The sequence below is a fragment of the Leuciscus leuciscus genome, assembly GCF_965113295.1.
Source record: "Leuciscus leuciscus genome assembly, chromosome: 18".
Lineage (NCBI taxonomy): Eukaryota > Metazoa > Chordata > Actinopteri > Cypriniformes > Leuciscidae > Leuciscus > Leuciscus leuciscus.
Genome location: NC_138742.1, coordinates 9,186,346 through 9,201,068, shown reverse-complemented (window position 1 = coordinate 9,201,068; position 14,723 = coordinate 9,186,346). Strand labels below are relative to the sequence as shown.

General features: G+C 40.4%; 2 protein-coding genes across 2 annotated transcripts; one reads left to right on the top strand and one right to left on the bottom strand.

The window, feature by feature from the left end:
* The first annotated feature begins 2,568 nt into the window (after window positions 1-2,568).
* ackr5 (atypical chemokine receptor 5) lies at window positions 2,569-5,491 on the top strand. The gene is made up of 2 exons (XM_082146249.1): window positions 2,569-3,290; window positions 3,858-5,491. The coding sequence occupies exon 2, from the start codon at window positions 3,861-3,863 to the stop codon at window positions 4,935-4,937; it is 1,077 nt and encodes a 358-aa protein (XP_082002375.1). The 5' UTR covers window positions 2,569-3,290; window positions 3,858-3,860; the 3' UTR covers window positions 4,938-5,491.
* A 78-nt stretch (window positions 5,492-5,569) lies between these two features.
* On the bottom strand, window positions 5,570-14,329 carry zbtb39 (zinc finger and BTB domain containing 39). Its single transcript, XM_082146197.1, has 3 exons — window positions 13,712-14,329; window positions 9,381-10,895; window positions 5,570-8,265 (listed from the first exon to the last, which is right to left on the bottom strand). Exons 2-3 carry the CDS (start codon window positions 10,860-10,862, stop codon window positions 7,372-7,374), a joined length of 2,376 nt encoding a protein of 791 aa, XP_082002323.1. The 5' UTR covers window positions 10,863-10,895; window positions 13,712-14,329; the 3' UTR covers window positions 5,570-7,371.
* Window positions 14,330-14,723: the final 394 nt, after the last annotated feature.

Below are 14,723 nucleotides of genomic sequence, written 5' to 3'. Positions count from 1 at the left end.
TCATTAATTATTACTATTTTCTACATTTTAAAATAATAGTATATATTTATAAAATAACAAATGGTTGTATTTGCTCTTATATATATATATATATATATATGAAGAGTTCAGATGCAAAAGCCTCTAAGTGCCATCTGGAATTTTCTTCTAGAATGATCATTTTTATCAAGCTCGTAGATTTAAGTTCAGTAATTTCACTTAAATGACAATTAATAGGTAATTTTCATTGCCATTTAAGTGAAATTACTGAATTTAAATATACAAGCTCGATAAAAATGATCATTCTAGAAGAAAATTTAAGATGGCACTTAGAGGCTTTTGCATCTGAACCTTACATATATATATGAATGTTAAAATAATACATAATTTTGGAACTAAAATCAGGTTGTTGTAGTTTAACCGGGGCCTCCGTGATGTCTGGACCCGCACATGAACGGGGTCAAGGACAGGATCCACCTAGGCCTTTCCAGGAGCTGTGATTTTGCTGACAAACTCTTTCCTGTCTCACTGACAAAAAGATGTACTCTAAACAATGGGGAGCATGCAGCGGGGGAAAGCCAATCATCTAACAAACTGCTGACGGTTTCTTGTGGTCGTAGGAGTAGCTGGAACACGGAGTTCAGAGCGTCACATTATTCTCCTAAAGGCTTTTCATACTGTGCTTGGGTCAAGGCCAATTTTTAACCCTCGTTTAAAGGGATAGTTCACCCAAAAATGAAAATGTTGTCATTAACTCACCCTCATGTTGTTCCAAACCTTTATGAATTTCTTTGTTCTGTTGAACACAAAAGAAGATATTTTGAAGAATGTCGGGAACCAGACAGTTGACGGCAGCCATTGACTTTGACATAGTGTTTTGTTTTTTTCATACTATGGAAGTCAATGGCTACCATCTGTCTGATTGCCAACATTCTTCAAAATATCTTCTTTTGTGTTCAGCAGAAGAAAGAAGCTCATACAGATTTGGATGATGTGTGTATTACATTCATTATCATAATTGAATATTTAAGTGTGAAAAGCACTAATAGGCCTCATTTGGAGCCAGTTTAAATTTTGACCGCATAGATATGTTTCAACTCCTAATTTAAAAAAAAAAATGTTTTGGCAGATTTGGGCTTTTCAGAGTGGCATACTATCATATTCATATCACTATCATACTACTCTTAAAAATACTACTCGTAATATTACAAATGCTGTTTTGAAATGGATTTATTAAAAATGGCATCCACTGACAATTAAATGCAACCTACAGTAGCAATGTATGACGATATCGTAGCATACAACTGTTTCAAATGTTAATCTCTATGTGTTGTTTCAGATAAAAAATTTGTTTAATAGTAAGCAGTATGTAGCGTATACTGCATAATATTCAGCAAGCAGTAATCCATTCTGAGCAGCCGTACACACAGGAGTCCATACGAGCATCAATTGAAGCACATTGAAGTGACTTGTTTTATGTATAATTCAGGAAGTAATTTGTCCTGCTCACATTTCATGAATTAGGCCCTTTTTGGACTTGCTATAAATGATCATTTTCAAACAGAAATGTCTTAACGCTAAAGTCAACCCAACTACAACATTTCAAATATTTGTTCTTTGAAGCCATAAGCACCAGAAATGGGTGTCTTTAAAGGGATAGTTCTCCCAAAAATCTTGTCATTTACTCAACCTAATGTTGTTCCAAACCTGTATGAGTTTCTTTCTTCTGTTGGAAATCAAAAGATGATGAAGTGAAGAATGTGAGTAAGCAATCAGTTGACGGTAGCCATTGACTTCCATAGTAGGAAAAAAAATACTATGGAAGTCAATGTCTACCGTCAACTGTCTAGTTCCCAACATTACTTAAAAAAAAAACAGAAGAAAGAACCCCATTCATGTTTGGAACAACATTAGGTTGAGTAAATGACAAGATTTTCATTTTTGGGTGAGCTATCCCTTTAAGTCAGATTAGATAAGTGATCGTTTTGTAGTGTTCTCAACCACAGTAGCAGTTGCTGAAATGGGCAGTGGGGGATGCCGGGGGTGTTGTGAGGGAGTTTGATGTACGGCTGGCTTCCTACCTCTCTCTCTTGCTTTGCCTGCCACTCACTGCCCCTCGACCACCAAAGCATTTCCTGCTATTGTCCTGCTGGGGGTTGTGTTTTTTCAGCATGTCAGGCACAAACCATCTAATATTTCTTTTTCCTTTTAGACTTTCAGAACTGTGAAAAGATCATCTGGAAACCTTCCAGAGGCCCCAGGGCCCCAACCGATTTAACTCGTGTTCAGATAAGAACAAAGTAGTCAATCCACGCACATCTAAATAATTCACAGTTGAACTGTGGCGTTTATTATGGTGTGCAGCAATTGGACACAGTAAATTTCTTTTTATTTAATTGATTTATTAATTTGTGTAGAGACACCCTGCAGCAAGCACCTAAATTCATAATCATAAAAAGCACTTTTTTGTTAATAAAATTGGGACTGAGCTCATTTAGACACTCAGGAACAAACGATTTCTGCTATAATAATCATGCAACTTATCAAAGGTCGTTAATTATGTCCAAAAATGTGTATTGTAGTATTGCTTCTTAATTATAAATTGCTTTTTTTTGTGCCTAATTTGCATGTAGATCTCATTAATATGCTAATTAGCACATGTAAAAGCTTATCTTATATACATACAGTATCCACTTTGTATAAAAATACTGCTTAATGATATGTGCAAAATTTTGGTTATTGAGAAGAAAATGCAAGAGATGTATTGCAATTGTTTAAAACAGTTAATCTCGCTCCAGACATTAGCAGGCAGAATTCATAATGTGTTTAGCTACCAATAAGAGTATCATGTGCCTGCTCATTAGTACAGATTTGGTGTGCTTAGGGTAACGTGTAACATATACACCCTGGGGCTTGTGCATAATCCTTATTTTGTTGTTGCGCCACACCCTGCTGCAACCACTTTAATTCCATCTTGGGTACACACATTGTTTAGACCAATACTCGCAGAAAAACAAACATTCTCTCCGGTTATATGGATGATACTATCTGCTATCAAGAGATTCTCGGAGTCCTTCCTGTCAGATTCAATCCCCTCTTGTCCTGTGAGGATGTCCTGTCAGTGTGACGGTGGAGCAACCAGGCGTGTGAGAGAGAGAGGGAAGAGCTTATTTTGCCCCACAAGCCAACGTATGGCTAGATACCACACAACATTCCAGTCAAGCAAAGCCTCCAGTGATATTTCTCCAGGACTGCTTCTACAGAGGGGTCGCCGAACCTGAGAGCCTCATCAGCAGCAACTACACAGCAAGGTAGGTCGCCTAGCCCTGTCATTTAGGAAACTATAAGAATTTGATTAGCATTGATCCCCGATGTAGTTGTCTCGGGATATGTTGGCTTTAATGTTCTAATTGGGGAACAAAAAACTTAGGTAATCTTTGATATATTTGGTGCCAAAATACTTTTAGAGCAGGGGTAGGCAACTCTGGGCCTTGAGGTCCAAACTTGTCAAAAACTTGCTGAGCTGGGAAAGAGCAAAAGGGACAGATTTTGGGAAAAAATATCCGAGGCACAATTCTCTAAATGAAGGGACAGGCATCTTTGGCCCTCGAGGTCCAATTTAGGGTTTAGCTCCAACCCAAAAATCTAGCCAGAGTCTTCAGGATTGCTTGAAAATTACAGACATGTATGTTCAATAAACATTAGAGCTAAACTCTGCAGGACAGCATATATTGTGGGCCAAAGTTGTTCTGCCCTGCTTTTAGACGATGGTGTGACAAAAAATTTCCACTAAAATCTGTCCCTCTTGCCCCTTCCCAGCATAGCAATTTTTACCCGTACAATAGGTCAAGTGAACAACTGTCTGTTTCTGTCTGCAGAACATGAGCTTCGATCTACACAACTCGTCGTACGACCTCTACAACGACACGCTGTGGTTTGTCAACGAGTGCACCATCCACCTAGACGAGAATGGCCGACGGATTGCTCTTTTCCTCCTTTACCTGGTGCTGTTCATGGTAGGGTTGGCTGAGAACACTGTGGTGGTGTGGGTGAACTGGCGTAGGCGGCATTCGGCGAATGGCGTGCTGTTCTGCATCATCAACGTGAGCTTGTCCGACTTAATGGTGATCTTCACCATGCCCTTCTTCATGCTGGAGGTGACCATGAACAAGGTTTGGCTGTGGGGCCGCTTCCTTTGCAAGGTCACGCACCTCGTGTACGTCATTAACTTCTACAGCAGCTCCTTTTTCCTGGCCTTCATGACTCTTGAGAGATACTTGTCCTTGGCGCGTCCTAACTCACCCGCCTGCTTTCCCCCAAATCAAAAACGCCGCTGGTTGCTCTGCGCCGGGATCTGGCTCTTGTCGCTTGTGCTGGCCTTGCTGGAGAACGTCCACGTTGAGCTGTTGGAGTGGGATGAACCGGGCTGCTATATGGTTCCCGAGCACTACTACACGGAGTGGTTCGTCTCGGTTTCCTTCCTTTGCCTGATATTCCAGTTCTTGGGCCCGGCATCAGTCATCGTCACCTGCAACGTCTTGATCGCCCGAGCCATCCGCTCATCCCCGGACATCGAGAATCGCCGGGACGTGTGGTTGGTGCATGTGTACTCGCTGGTCTTTGTGGCCTGCTGGCTACCGTACCATTTGGTGTTGTTCTTGTTGACAATCGACGACCTGGATTGGCACCTGTTCTCCTGCAACATGGTCGGGGTGCTGTACTTCTCGTTTAGCCTCGTGCAATGCTTGTCGCTCTTTCACTGCATCGCCAACCCAATCCTCTACAACTTTCTCAGCAAGAGCTTCCGCAACAATCTAATAAACACAGTCATCAGCCGCATCTCTTTACAGCCGGCCAGCACGCCAGCTAATGCGGTAGCCGACAACACAGGGACGGCCGCGGTGAAAGAGCGGAAGCTCAGCAACACAAGCACGAGCCACTCCGACATTGACGCGTGAAGAGGGAAACTCCTAAATGACGATTTTGTGTAGCAAAGCACATTAAATGGCCTTGTTGAGGCAGATGTTTGGTCATTTGCTTTATAACTAGCCATATTGTCTCCTGTTTTTCTCACCTCAGTATTGTTAACAGTGCAAGGAAGGAAATATTGTCAACATTTCGTAACCTTTATTTCCACCGGTTCCTTTTGTCACATCTAGGAACTCAGTAATAAAAACCCTAACCACATGCCAGTGTAGACTGTTTTGATTGTTCTACTCGACGGAAACTTTCACTTAGCTGTCCATACTCTCAATAACAACACCTATAGTGATGATTAAATGGCTTTTTTTTAGCTCAGCAACTTGTTTGTACATATTGTAATGGATGTGATGTCACAAAAAATGTATAACATTTATTTTAAGTCATGTTTGAGTGAAAGGGGGAGCAAACCGTGGAGGTTAATGTATTTTTGTTTTTGAGCATGTCCTGCACCGATGTCTGGAAAATTATTATCCATCATAGTAATGTTTGTTGAATATAAATACACTATAAATACTTTTAACATTGATAATCTGTGGTCTTTGAGTTCAAATTCTGTGAACATGATCAAAACTTCACTGTTAAAAAAAAAAAGACAAGAGTCCCTGACTAGTTTTGAAAGTACCGTTTTTATTCAGAAGACAAGAACAGCTGTAGTAAAAGATAACAGATTTCTGATCATGACACTGAACATATATAAATTATATAAATAACACTGAAGTTATATAAGGCAATTGTTTCATGTTGAAAATAAAATTCCTATCACACGTTCAACATCAAAGAGAGTAGCAAAGAAAGCACAGATCATATGCATTTTCTTCCTAAAAATAAAACTGACTGACGGATAAAGGTGAAGTAGTTGATAAAACTAGGCAATTTATAAGGCCATTCTGTTCAGCCATTATTTTTCTGTGGTACATTGCAAATAAGGCTATAACAAACACAACGTCCCAGCAGCTTTGAATACATACTTCGTGGTTTGACCAATAACATAAATTATCAATGGACCATATATTGATGTGAACAAAAAACATTATTTAAAAATGTATGTAAAAGTGTCCTATAAGAAAGAAGTGTACTAAACAAAAAGGCATATAACTGCTGGGAAAACGATACAGAAGAAAATAATTGTTTCTATTCATGACAATACCATTTGCACAAAATACTGATATGTGCCGAGTGAAGAATGTGAACACTGCCATGTGAACCGACTGATATATTAGCACCTCAGTCTGACTCGCCTCTCTTTTCTTCATTTTGCGAATGAAATGAATGACCAACGTTTGAAGTGTTTTGCATTATGCACAACATACAAACTATATGATACTTCATCTCGTAACTATTTCTAATTTAGTCAACGTCAAGTGATACACTGCACAACTATAAAAATAACAACTATTCTGTAAAAGAAAAGTACCTTTATTTTATTTATATTCTTGACCTAGAGCACTGCTTTATTTATCAGAAAACGTAGAAACAAAGTCTTGGTTTATTCTCAACTTGCGCTCGTGAAAGAACAAAGGTTACTTTGTGCTTTTTTAGAATAACCAGAGACATATAGCTTATTGTTGCCGGAAGAGTATATAGAGGTAATCGCACATCAGCACTTGGAACAACATCCTGTTAAAAATGACTTTGTTATTAAAACACTACAAATCAAATGTTTTTTTTCCCTACTATGGAAGCCAATGAGTCCATCAACTGTTTGATTATCATTCTTTAAAATATCTTTCTTTGTGTTCAACAGCAGAAAGATACTCATACAGGTTTGGAACAACTTGAGGGAAAGTAAATGATGACAGCATTTTCATTTTTGGGTGAACTATCCCTTTAAATGGCTGAAAATAATAATGTGTTTATACATGGTTCTTCAAAACTGAATTTTTTTTGTTAATAATTGGTCATTTTAAATGAACAAGTTTGACCAGAAAAGTGCCAAACAGTGCTCAGCACACATGTAAACTCCTCCAACAGTGTTCAAACACCTGCACCTCATGACATTCTTGGCAAAAGTTTGAAGAAGCTACAGTATAAGATAGTTAGATTTTTTTTTTTTTTTCATAGCTTTAATGACTTTATTATTATTCTAAAATGTAAAAAAAAAAAAAAAAAGGAAATAATAATAAAAAATGAAGAGGTGTGTCCAAAACGTGTGATCGGCCTTGTAACTTTGCTCAGTCTCTCTTGCCATCAAGTGGTCAAGAATCAACACTACATTTTTAAAATAAAGTTTCACCCTTAATTTAGTCTTTAAAAAACAAGAATCAATCTCATTCTGTGTACAACAACACAAAGACGATCACATTAAACACTTCATTACATTCTAGGTCTACGGTCACTTGTCCTCGACAACTTACTGAGTAAGTAAACGTGGGCACACAGTGTGACGGAGCGTACGGAGGGCGACGTTGTTCAGGTGTCCAGGTTTGGGACGGGCTCTTTAGAGTGGTCGTTATACATGAAGGTCTCCTCGATGTTAAAATCGGGCGGCAGCTGGTCTTTATGGACCTCCATGTGCGAGGAAACCATTTTAAGCGTGGAGAAAAACAATCCGCAGACGGTGCAGCGGTACATGAGGGCGCCAGAGTGCGTCTTTAGGTGGCAGATCATGGTGGATCGGCCACGGAAAAAGCGCAGGCATACTTTGCACTGGTAGGGCTTCTCGCCCGTGTGGATGCGGAGGTGGTAGGTGAACTCACCCGAATGTGCGAAATGCTTGCCGCAATACCGGCAGCGATACACTTTTTCCCTAAGCCCCGTGCCAGCACCGGAGTTGCCGTTCAGTACTAGTCCGGCCGGAAACGGGACGCCCCCGTGAGCCATTTTGTCCTGCAGGTTGAAGCCCATGCTCAGGTTGAAACCTGCTTTACCCGAGCCGCTCGCCTCCAAGGGCGAGGAGGAGGATGAGGAGTATTCGATGAGCTGGTCTGCCTTGCGCTTGGCCGGCCAAACCTGGCTGCCCTGGAGCTCGTTGGAATGCACGCTGAGATGGTAATGAAACGCGGTTTCGGAGGGGAAGGTCTGCGGACACAGGAAGCAGCGCAGCTCGGCCTGGCCTTCTCCGCTGGTTTCCGGACTGCCGTCGCCTCGTTTCGCTGACGCTCCTTCCTCTGCGTGTACAGACAGGTGTCTCTCCAGCAGTGCACTCTCCAGGAAGGGGTTGGCGCATTGTGGACAAGTGTAAATTGGAAAAAGGTGTGTTAGTGTGTGCCACAGGAGGGCGCATCGAGAGGGCTGAGACAGCTGGCATACTCCACAGCGTAATGTCCTCAAGCATGCGTGGCTCTGAACGTGGTCCCTCAGCGCCTGAAGAAAATGAACAAATCCATCATTAATATAGATAAATCAATCAAATGCATTGATATATTAAAGTAAAAGAAACTGAATTCTAATGTCTTTCTACAGTCATAAAAATATTGCAGTATTACACACTAATCTACGAAAATTTGATAGTTGTGAATCTCACTGTAGTAATTTTCTTCCTTTACCATACAAGTTAGTTAGCAGTATGCAACCAATAGAGTGGTAGCTCATATATCTGGCAGCTCCTCTCCACCTATAGCTGATGTGTGGTGAGCGCACTGTTGTACCGTGGCTGCCGTCGCATCATCCAAGTGGATGCTGCACACTGGTGGTGGATGAGGAGAGGTCCCCTGATATTATTGTAAAGCGCTTTGGGTGTACAGTAGTACATATGAAAGTGTTATTTAAATGCCTCATTCATTCATAAGCTAGGCCTATTTGAAAAAATTATAAATAAAAATAAATAGTTTGGTTGCTGTAATATTTACTCTATTATTTGAAATATTATATAGGCTATCATCTAATATTTACTGTTTTATTTGTTTACGGTCTACTTGAGTAGCTGAAAAACTGTGAAGAAATGTTTACTTAGAATATTTAGAATTTTTAATCTATTTGTACATTTACTTTTTAATATTATATTTATATATTTAATATTAATAATAGAATGTATATATATATATAAACATAAATATCATGTTTAATTTATTGATAATTTTAAAATGTAGCTTTTTAAAACGTGTTTAGTATTATTTATATTATTTATTTATATATTTGAGTGTTTATTAATATTTTGAATTTATAATAGCTTTTATTTTATATTTTAATTTTAGTTTATGTTTTAATAATTTTCTTGGGTGCTTTTGTCATTTGTATAAGTTTTTATATTTCTATTCAGCTGTAATTTATTTAATTTAGCTTTAGTTGATTTAGTTAAAAAAAATGTATATAAAAAAATATGTTATATTATATATATATTATATATTATTAAATTTCTGTTTTATTTCAATTAATGATTAAGGCACAAGCATTATGATTCAAAGTTGTCACGTTGCACCTGATTAGGACATAGTGTAAGGCTTATAAACAAAAAAAACAAAAATGTATGCTCCACTAACTTTGAAATCATTTGCCATGGATTTAGCACAAATGGTGCACTGCAGTTCCCCTCCTTGCCCTTGGGAGGCTCCGTTCAGTTGGTCGGGATTTTGAGGGACGCATTTGGCTGCTGATTGACGTCTATGGAGAATCAATGCGGATTCGGTCCGGAATTGGTGCTCACAAACGTCGCAGGAGAAGAGCAAGATGCCCACGTGTGTGAGGGCGTGTGCGACACCAGCAGAACGGTCCGAGAAGGAGGCGCCACAAACTAGACAAGAACCCGTTTCCGAGAGGTGCGTCTCAGCGTGAGTTCGTATGATGTCGTTTTCCACCGGAAGCAGCATCCCGCACGATTTGCATGGCTGCGATGACGCCAACTGGCCGAGAGATGCCCCGTTTTCACCGTTCTCAATGCACATCAAGTCCTCGTCGTCCTCTTCCTCCACGATGAAGTGCTCCTCCTCGTCGCTCAGTTCAATAATGTCCTCTGAAAGTGCTCGCCACTGATCGCCACTTTCCGTATGCTCTTCCTGTAGGCGGTGCCTCTTTCTAGCATCATCTTCCTCAAAAAAATCGGAATCTTTGATTGGTCCTGTAACAGCCCCAAGCTGCAAACTGTCCAAGGGGTCACCGGAGGACGACGAAGGGGCGCAGGTTTCACCTCCAAGCTGGGCTGAAGAATCAGGAATGGAACATGGTTCCTGAGACCCAAACGTTGACTTGCTACCATTAACAACAAGCTGGTCCACTGAGTTACTTCCTGCATTTTCTTCTTCATCCTCCTGCTCAGTCTTGAGCTGCAAAACAAGGCAAGGAAGAGCATCTGCAGAATGGTTACTGTCTGAAGGACTCAGCTTGTTGGTCACCTGCTGGTTGTAACCCAAATGCACCTGCAAGTCTTCGTTTTTAGGTGACTGGGTGGCCAAGTGGGAACGATTCAACCTGCCGTTCTTGCCTTGAGAAACCGGAGATGGAGTTACAGGTGTGGGAGCGGCTGAAGAAGAGAGCGAAGAGCAAGATGTTGCTGAGGATGAGCAAACGGACACAGCCACGGCGTTGGCGGACACCATATCACTTTCCGTATCCCCATCGGCCACCGGGTCTCTAGAGCTGGAGCTCTGCAGGTCAGGAAAGGTGGCATGGCAAGCGCTCACCAACTCCCTCACGCCGAGCCTTTCCGCCAACTCATACAGCACACCCACATTGATCAAATCCGTGAAAATCTCACCCGTGTAGATAAAAGTCAACACCTTCTCGAGATTGGCGGCAGAGACAAAGTCCAGAGAGAAGGTGGTGGGAATGCCATCCTGGTTGCGGGAAGCTCTGGAGAAGAGGCTGTTAAAGTGCGTGCAAGAGCACGCCAGTACTACACGATGAGCTGGGAAGGAACGGCCCCCGACCTGGAGGATGACGTCACACAGGAGGCGAGACAGACGGCAGCGGTTGAGCTCGGAGAGGAGACGGGCCGCGTGGCCAGAGCCCTGCAGCCTGATCCGCATGCCTGGCAATTATGACCAAAGCCAGGATTTGGACTGAAACAAAGAGAAGTGAATGAAAAAGGGTTATGACATAAGATTCAGATGAAATTATAATAGCAAGATGCTCTTATATTCAGTACTTCAAAAGGGAAATATCACTGTACCACCTATATGCTACGTTCACCATAATTACCGTAACTAAGAGATGACAACACATGACGGTGTACTTGGAGCTGTTCGTGACACGTCCTCGGATTCGGTCACTAGACTTCGCTTCATTGACTTCCATTCATATGCATGTGAATGTGTTATGCGAAAAGTCTTGCATTTCGCTGCGTACATTTTTTTTTTTAAGTTTTGCAATTCGCTGCGTTCCAAAGCTGCCAATTTGCATCACGTGAACACGTGTGACCAGTAGAAGATCGATACGTCATGGCGTGACCTCTTGGCTGAATTAATAGAATAGAACTAATAGAACAACATTTTTGTAAAGTCGAGTAGATTGTATATTTTTAACATTTTGAGTGTATTACTATTTGATATGTTAAATTCATGTTTATAAAAAAGACGCCATATCACGACCGTTGCAGCATCCGAACAAATTTCGCATGCTCAAAGTCTAGTGTGACCGCCGCTTTATACATTACTCTTGCACTATTAACTCCAAAATAAACCAGCAGTTGTTCTGTGGTACAAGGCGTAGTTTTCAGAAATCGTTACGTAATTATGAAATGGCATGAACACACCTATAGTACAGTATAGGTAGGGCCTTTCCAAATACCAACACTTGTGGTCTTGGCCACTTGAGAGCGCGTGCACGCGACAGGAAGTAAGTGCGCAAGACTGTCCCATGTCTAAAAAATGCCAAAGTGCAGTGCCCTTAATGCACACTAAACCCACACTAAAGGCCAATTTATACTTCTGCGTCGGGTTCGCGTAGAAGGTACGGCGTAGCATACGCATTGACGTGTACCATACGTCGTACCCTTCGCCGTACCCTGACGCGCACCTCCTCAAAAATGTAACTACGCGTCGCGGCGACGCGGACCGCAAGATCTGTGATTGGTCGGCTGGATAGCATCGCGTTTCCTCCTACGCATTTCCGGAATGATCTTCTGCACTCTGCACCGCCCGCCCGCCATTTTTAAATTCCGAAGATCAGTGAAGAGCCATGGAAACAGACCAAGTGACCGAGAGATTGCTTGAAGAAGTGCGGAAATACAGCCATCTGTATGACTCCTTCAGTCGCCATTGCTCGTAGAAACCTAAACTCAAAACAGCCGCGAGGAATGTAAACACAGTGGAACTGGAACATTAAAACCCACCCGCGCCAACTAGCGTTTCGGCGGTGTAACTGCAGAGCAACACAGACATTCGCAGAAGTATAAATGCTCACGACGGCGTCGCCTACGTGCGTACCCTACGACGTACACTACGGCGTACACTCGACGCAGAAGTATAAATTGGCCTTAATGCTGCATCAGTGGTATTCAAGGCTAAGCGTATATCCCATCATGCATTACTTTCGGGAAATCGCATGCCCTGAAATCGCGAGATAGAGAGGAAAACATTCTACTGCAAGTTAAATTAATTAGATATTACATGTAATTTGGTAGTAATTTTATGGGTGCAAAGAGGAGTAGGCCGTGTGTATTTTGTACAACATTTGCAACTGCTTTTTATCACTTAGATAGAAGCACCACAATTTTAAATGGTGTCTTATGTTACACAGGGACTACTGACCAGACATTTAGAAGTTTATTTTAAAACTACTGAAAATTAAAATTAAGCACTGTAAACACTTGCATTTTTGCAACACTATAAGTGTGTCCCATCGGGTAATAAAAAGTTCTACACACACTTGCAGTCTTCACGCCTACTTGAACACTTAGGCCAAATACAGGAAATACGTCATGTTAGTAGACAAATGGTCAAGTGCAAAAACCGCAAGTGTGGGTATTTGGAAAGTATAAGCTGTAGTATTTATGGGTAGTACACTAACTTTACACTATTTTACCTAATAACTCTGCCCGTCCGATTTATGTTTGAAACATTTAGCGTATAATAATGGCTACCATTTAATTTATTTATTTTTTAAACAGTATCTGTTATTATACTGCACAGAATTAGTAAAATAGTAGGCCTATTGATCATCGCCGATATGACAGTTACTTGAAAAATAAGAGGGCTTGGTGACGTCAGCCAAATCATAATATCGTTTCAGAGTCAGTTATTACCGATTAATTTATTATAGAATTATTGTGATGAAGATGAAGACAAACATTCTTTGAAATAAAGTGCTCGTCTTATAAAACATGCCCAATATCCCCCTAAAAACTAAATAAATAAATAAAATATATTTATTTCCACTACACATGAAATTACACTTAACTTATGTTTACATTTATCACCAACTAGTTTCAACACAGAAAGTCAGGATAGCATTAGATATGTAATATCTAATTAAAAAACAATACACAAACACACAATTCATAAATACACAAATGTAAAAAATAAAATTCACACATGATTGATACAATTCCTGAACAACTGGTGTCCTAACAAAGACAGTCCACACACAAATAGGATTTGTGTTTTGGGGGTTAACACAACATTTGCCACCCCTCCGTAACAAAAATGTATATTTACATGTGCAGGGCACTGTGACACTAGGGTGCAATAAAACTGCTCAATGTATCTTTATTTAGTACATCATTCGTTTAGCCGTAGCTAACCGGTTACCGTTGGATTCCATTAGCATGTGTGGCTAAGTAGCACGTAAACATCATATCTCGCAGTGGAAATAAAACAGACCGATGTGCCACTAACTAATACTCAGAAACCATATAACAACTCAAATGTTTGCTTACCCAGAGAGTGCTGCTAGGTTGCGATAGATAAATAATCCAACTCGGGTCCTGTTAGCCCAGACAGTCGTCCCTGCATAGACAAGGCGGTGTTTCAAAGCCTAGTAAGCTGCCTACCTAGATCACTCGGTTGTGTCACAACGTATCTGTGATGCCCAAAACTACTGTCTAAGGTAAAGTGCTCACTATAGTTTTAATACGCGGCCATTGTGCCATAAAGGACTGAACAAATTCAACACCGAACACTGAGAAGGAGCGCCTCTCATGGAAATTCATGTAATAATCTGGCTTGTTGCTACTGTAAAACACGTCCACATTCCCTCAGCAAACATGTTTCTTTGTGTTAAAAATTGCGTTTAGCAGTTATTAAAACTAGTTGGTTTTACGATCATATTTTTGTAATCATGAATGTATTTAACCATAACATTAAAGATCACAAAGATAGCAATATCTGAAATCCTTGTCCTTGGGGGGACATTTTTTGGTCCCATTAAGAAAAACGCTCATAAATAATACTAAGTGATGTTTTTTTGAAAATGTAAAAATGCAGAAAGTTTTCTGTGATGGGTAGGTTTGGGGGATAAATGTACAGTTTGTAGGCCTACAGTATAAATAGGCTAATTGTCTATGGAATATTCTTTTTCTTCAGATGGCCCAAATTGAAAATGATACTGAATTTGAAGGATAATGTATAATTTATGGCGACAGATCGATGGACATATTTGTCCCCATAATTTAGGGAATACCCGAACCACACAAATAAAATTCAAAAAAATGTCTGCACAAATTCGTTCAGATGTAATTAAAGGCTTCCAAACTTCTGTTGTCATCCAGGTTTCATGATTAAGTCACAGCCACATTTTAATGTGGTCATTTGAAGGAGTGGTCTAATTTAAGAAGTGGTCAATTTAGGAACATTTTGTGAGTGGCTGCATGACGATGATCAGATATGTAAATTAATTCAAAATGCAAATATGAGGTAATAAGGCCAAGAAACATTATTCCATGAAGGCAA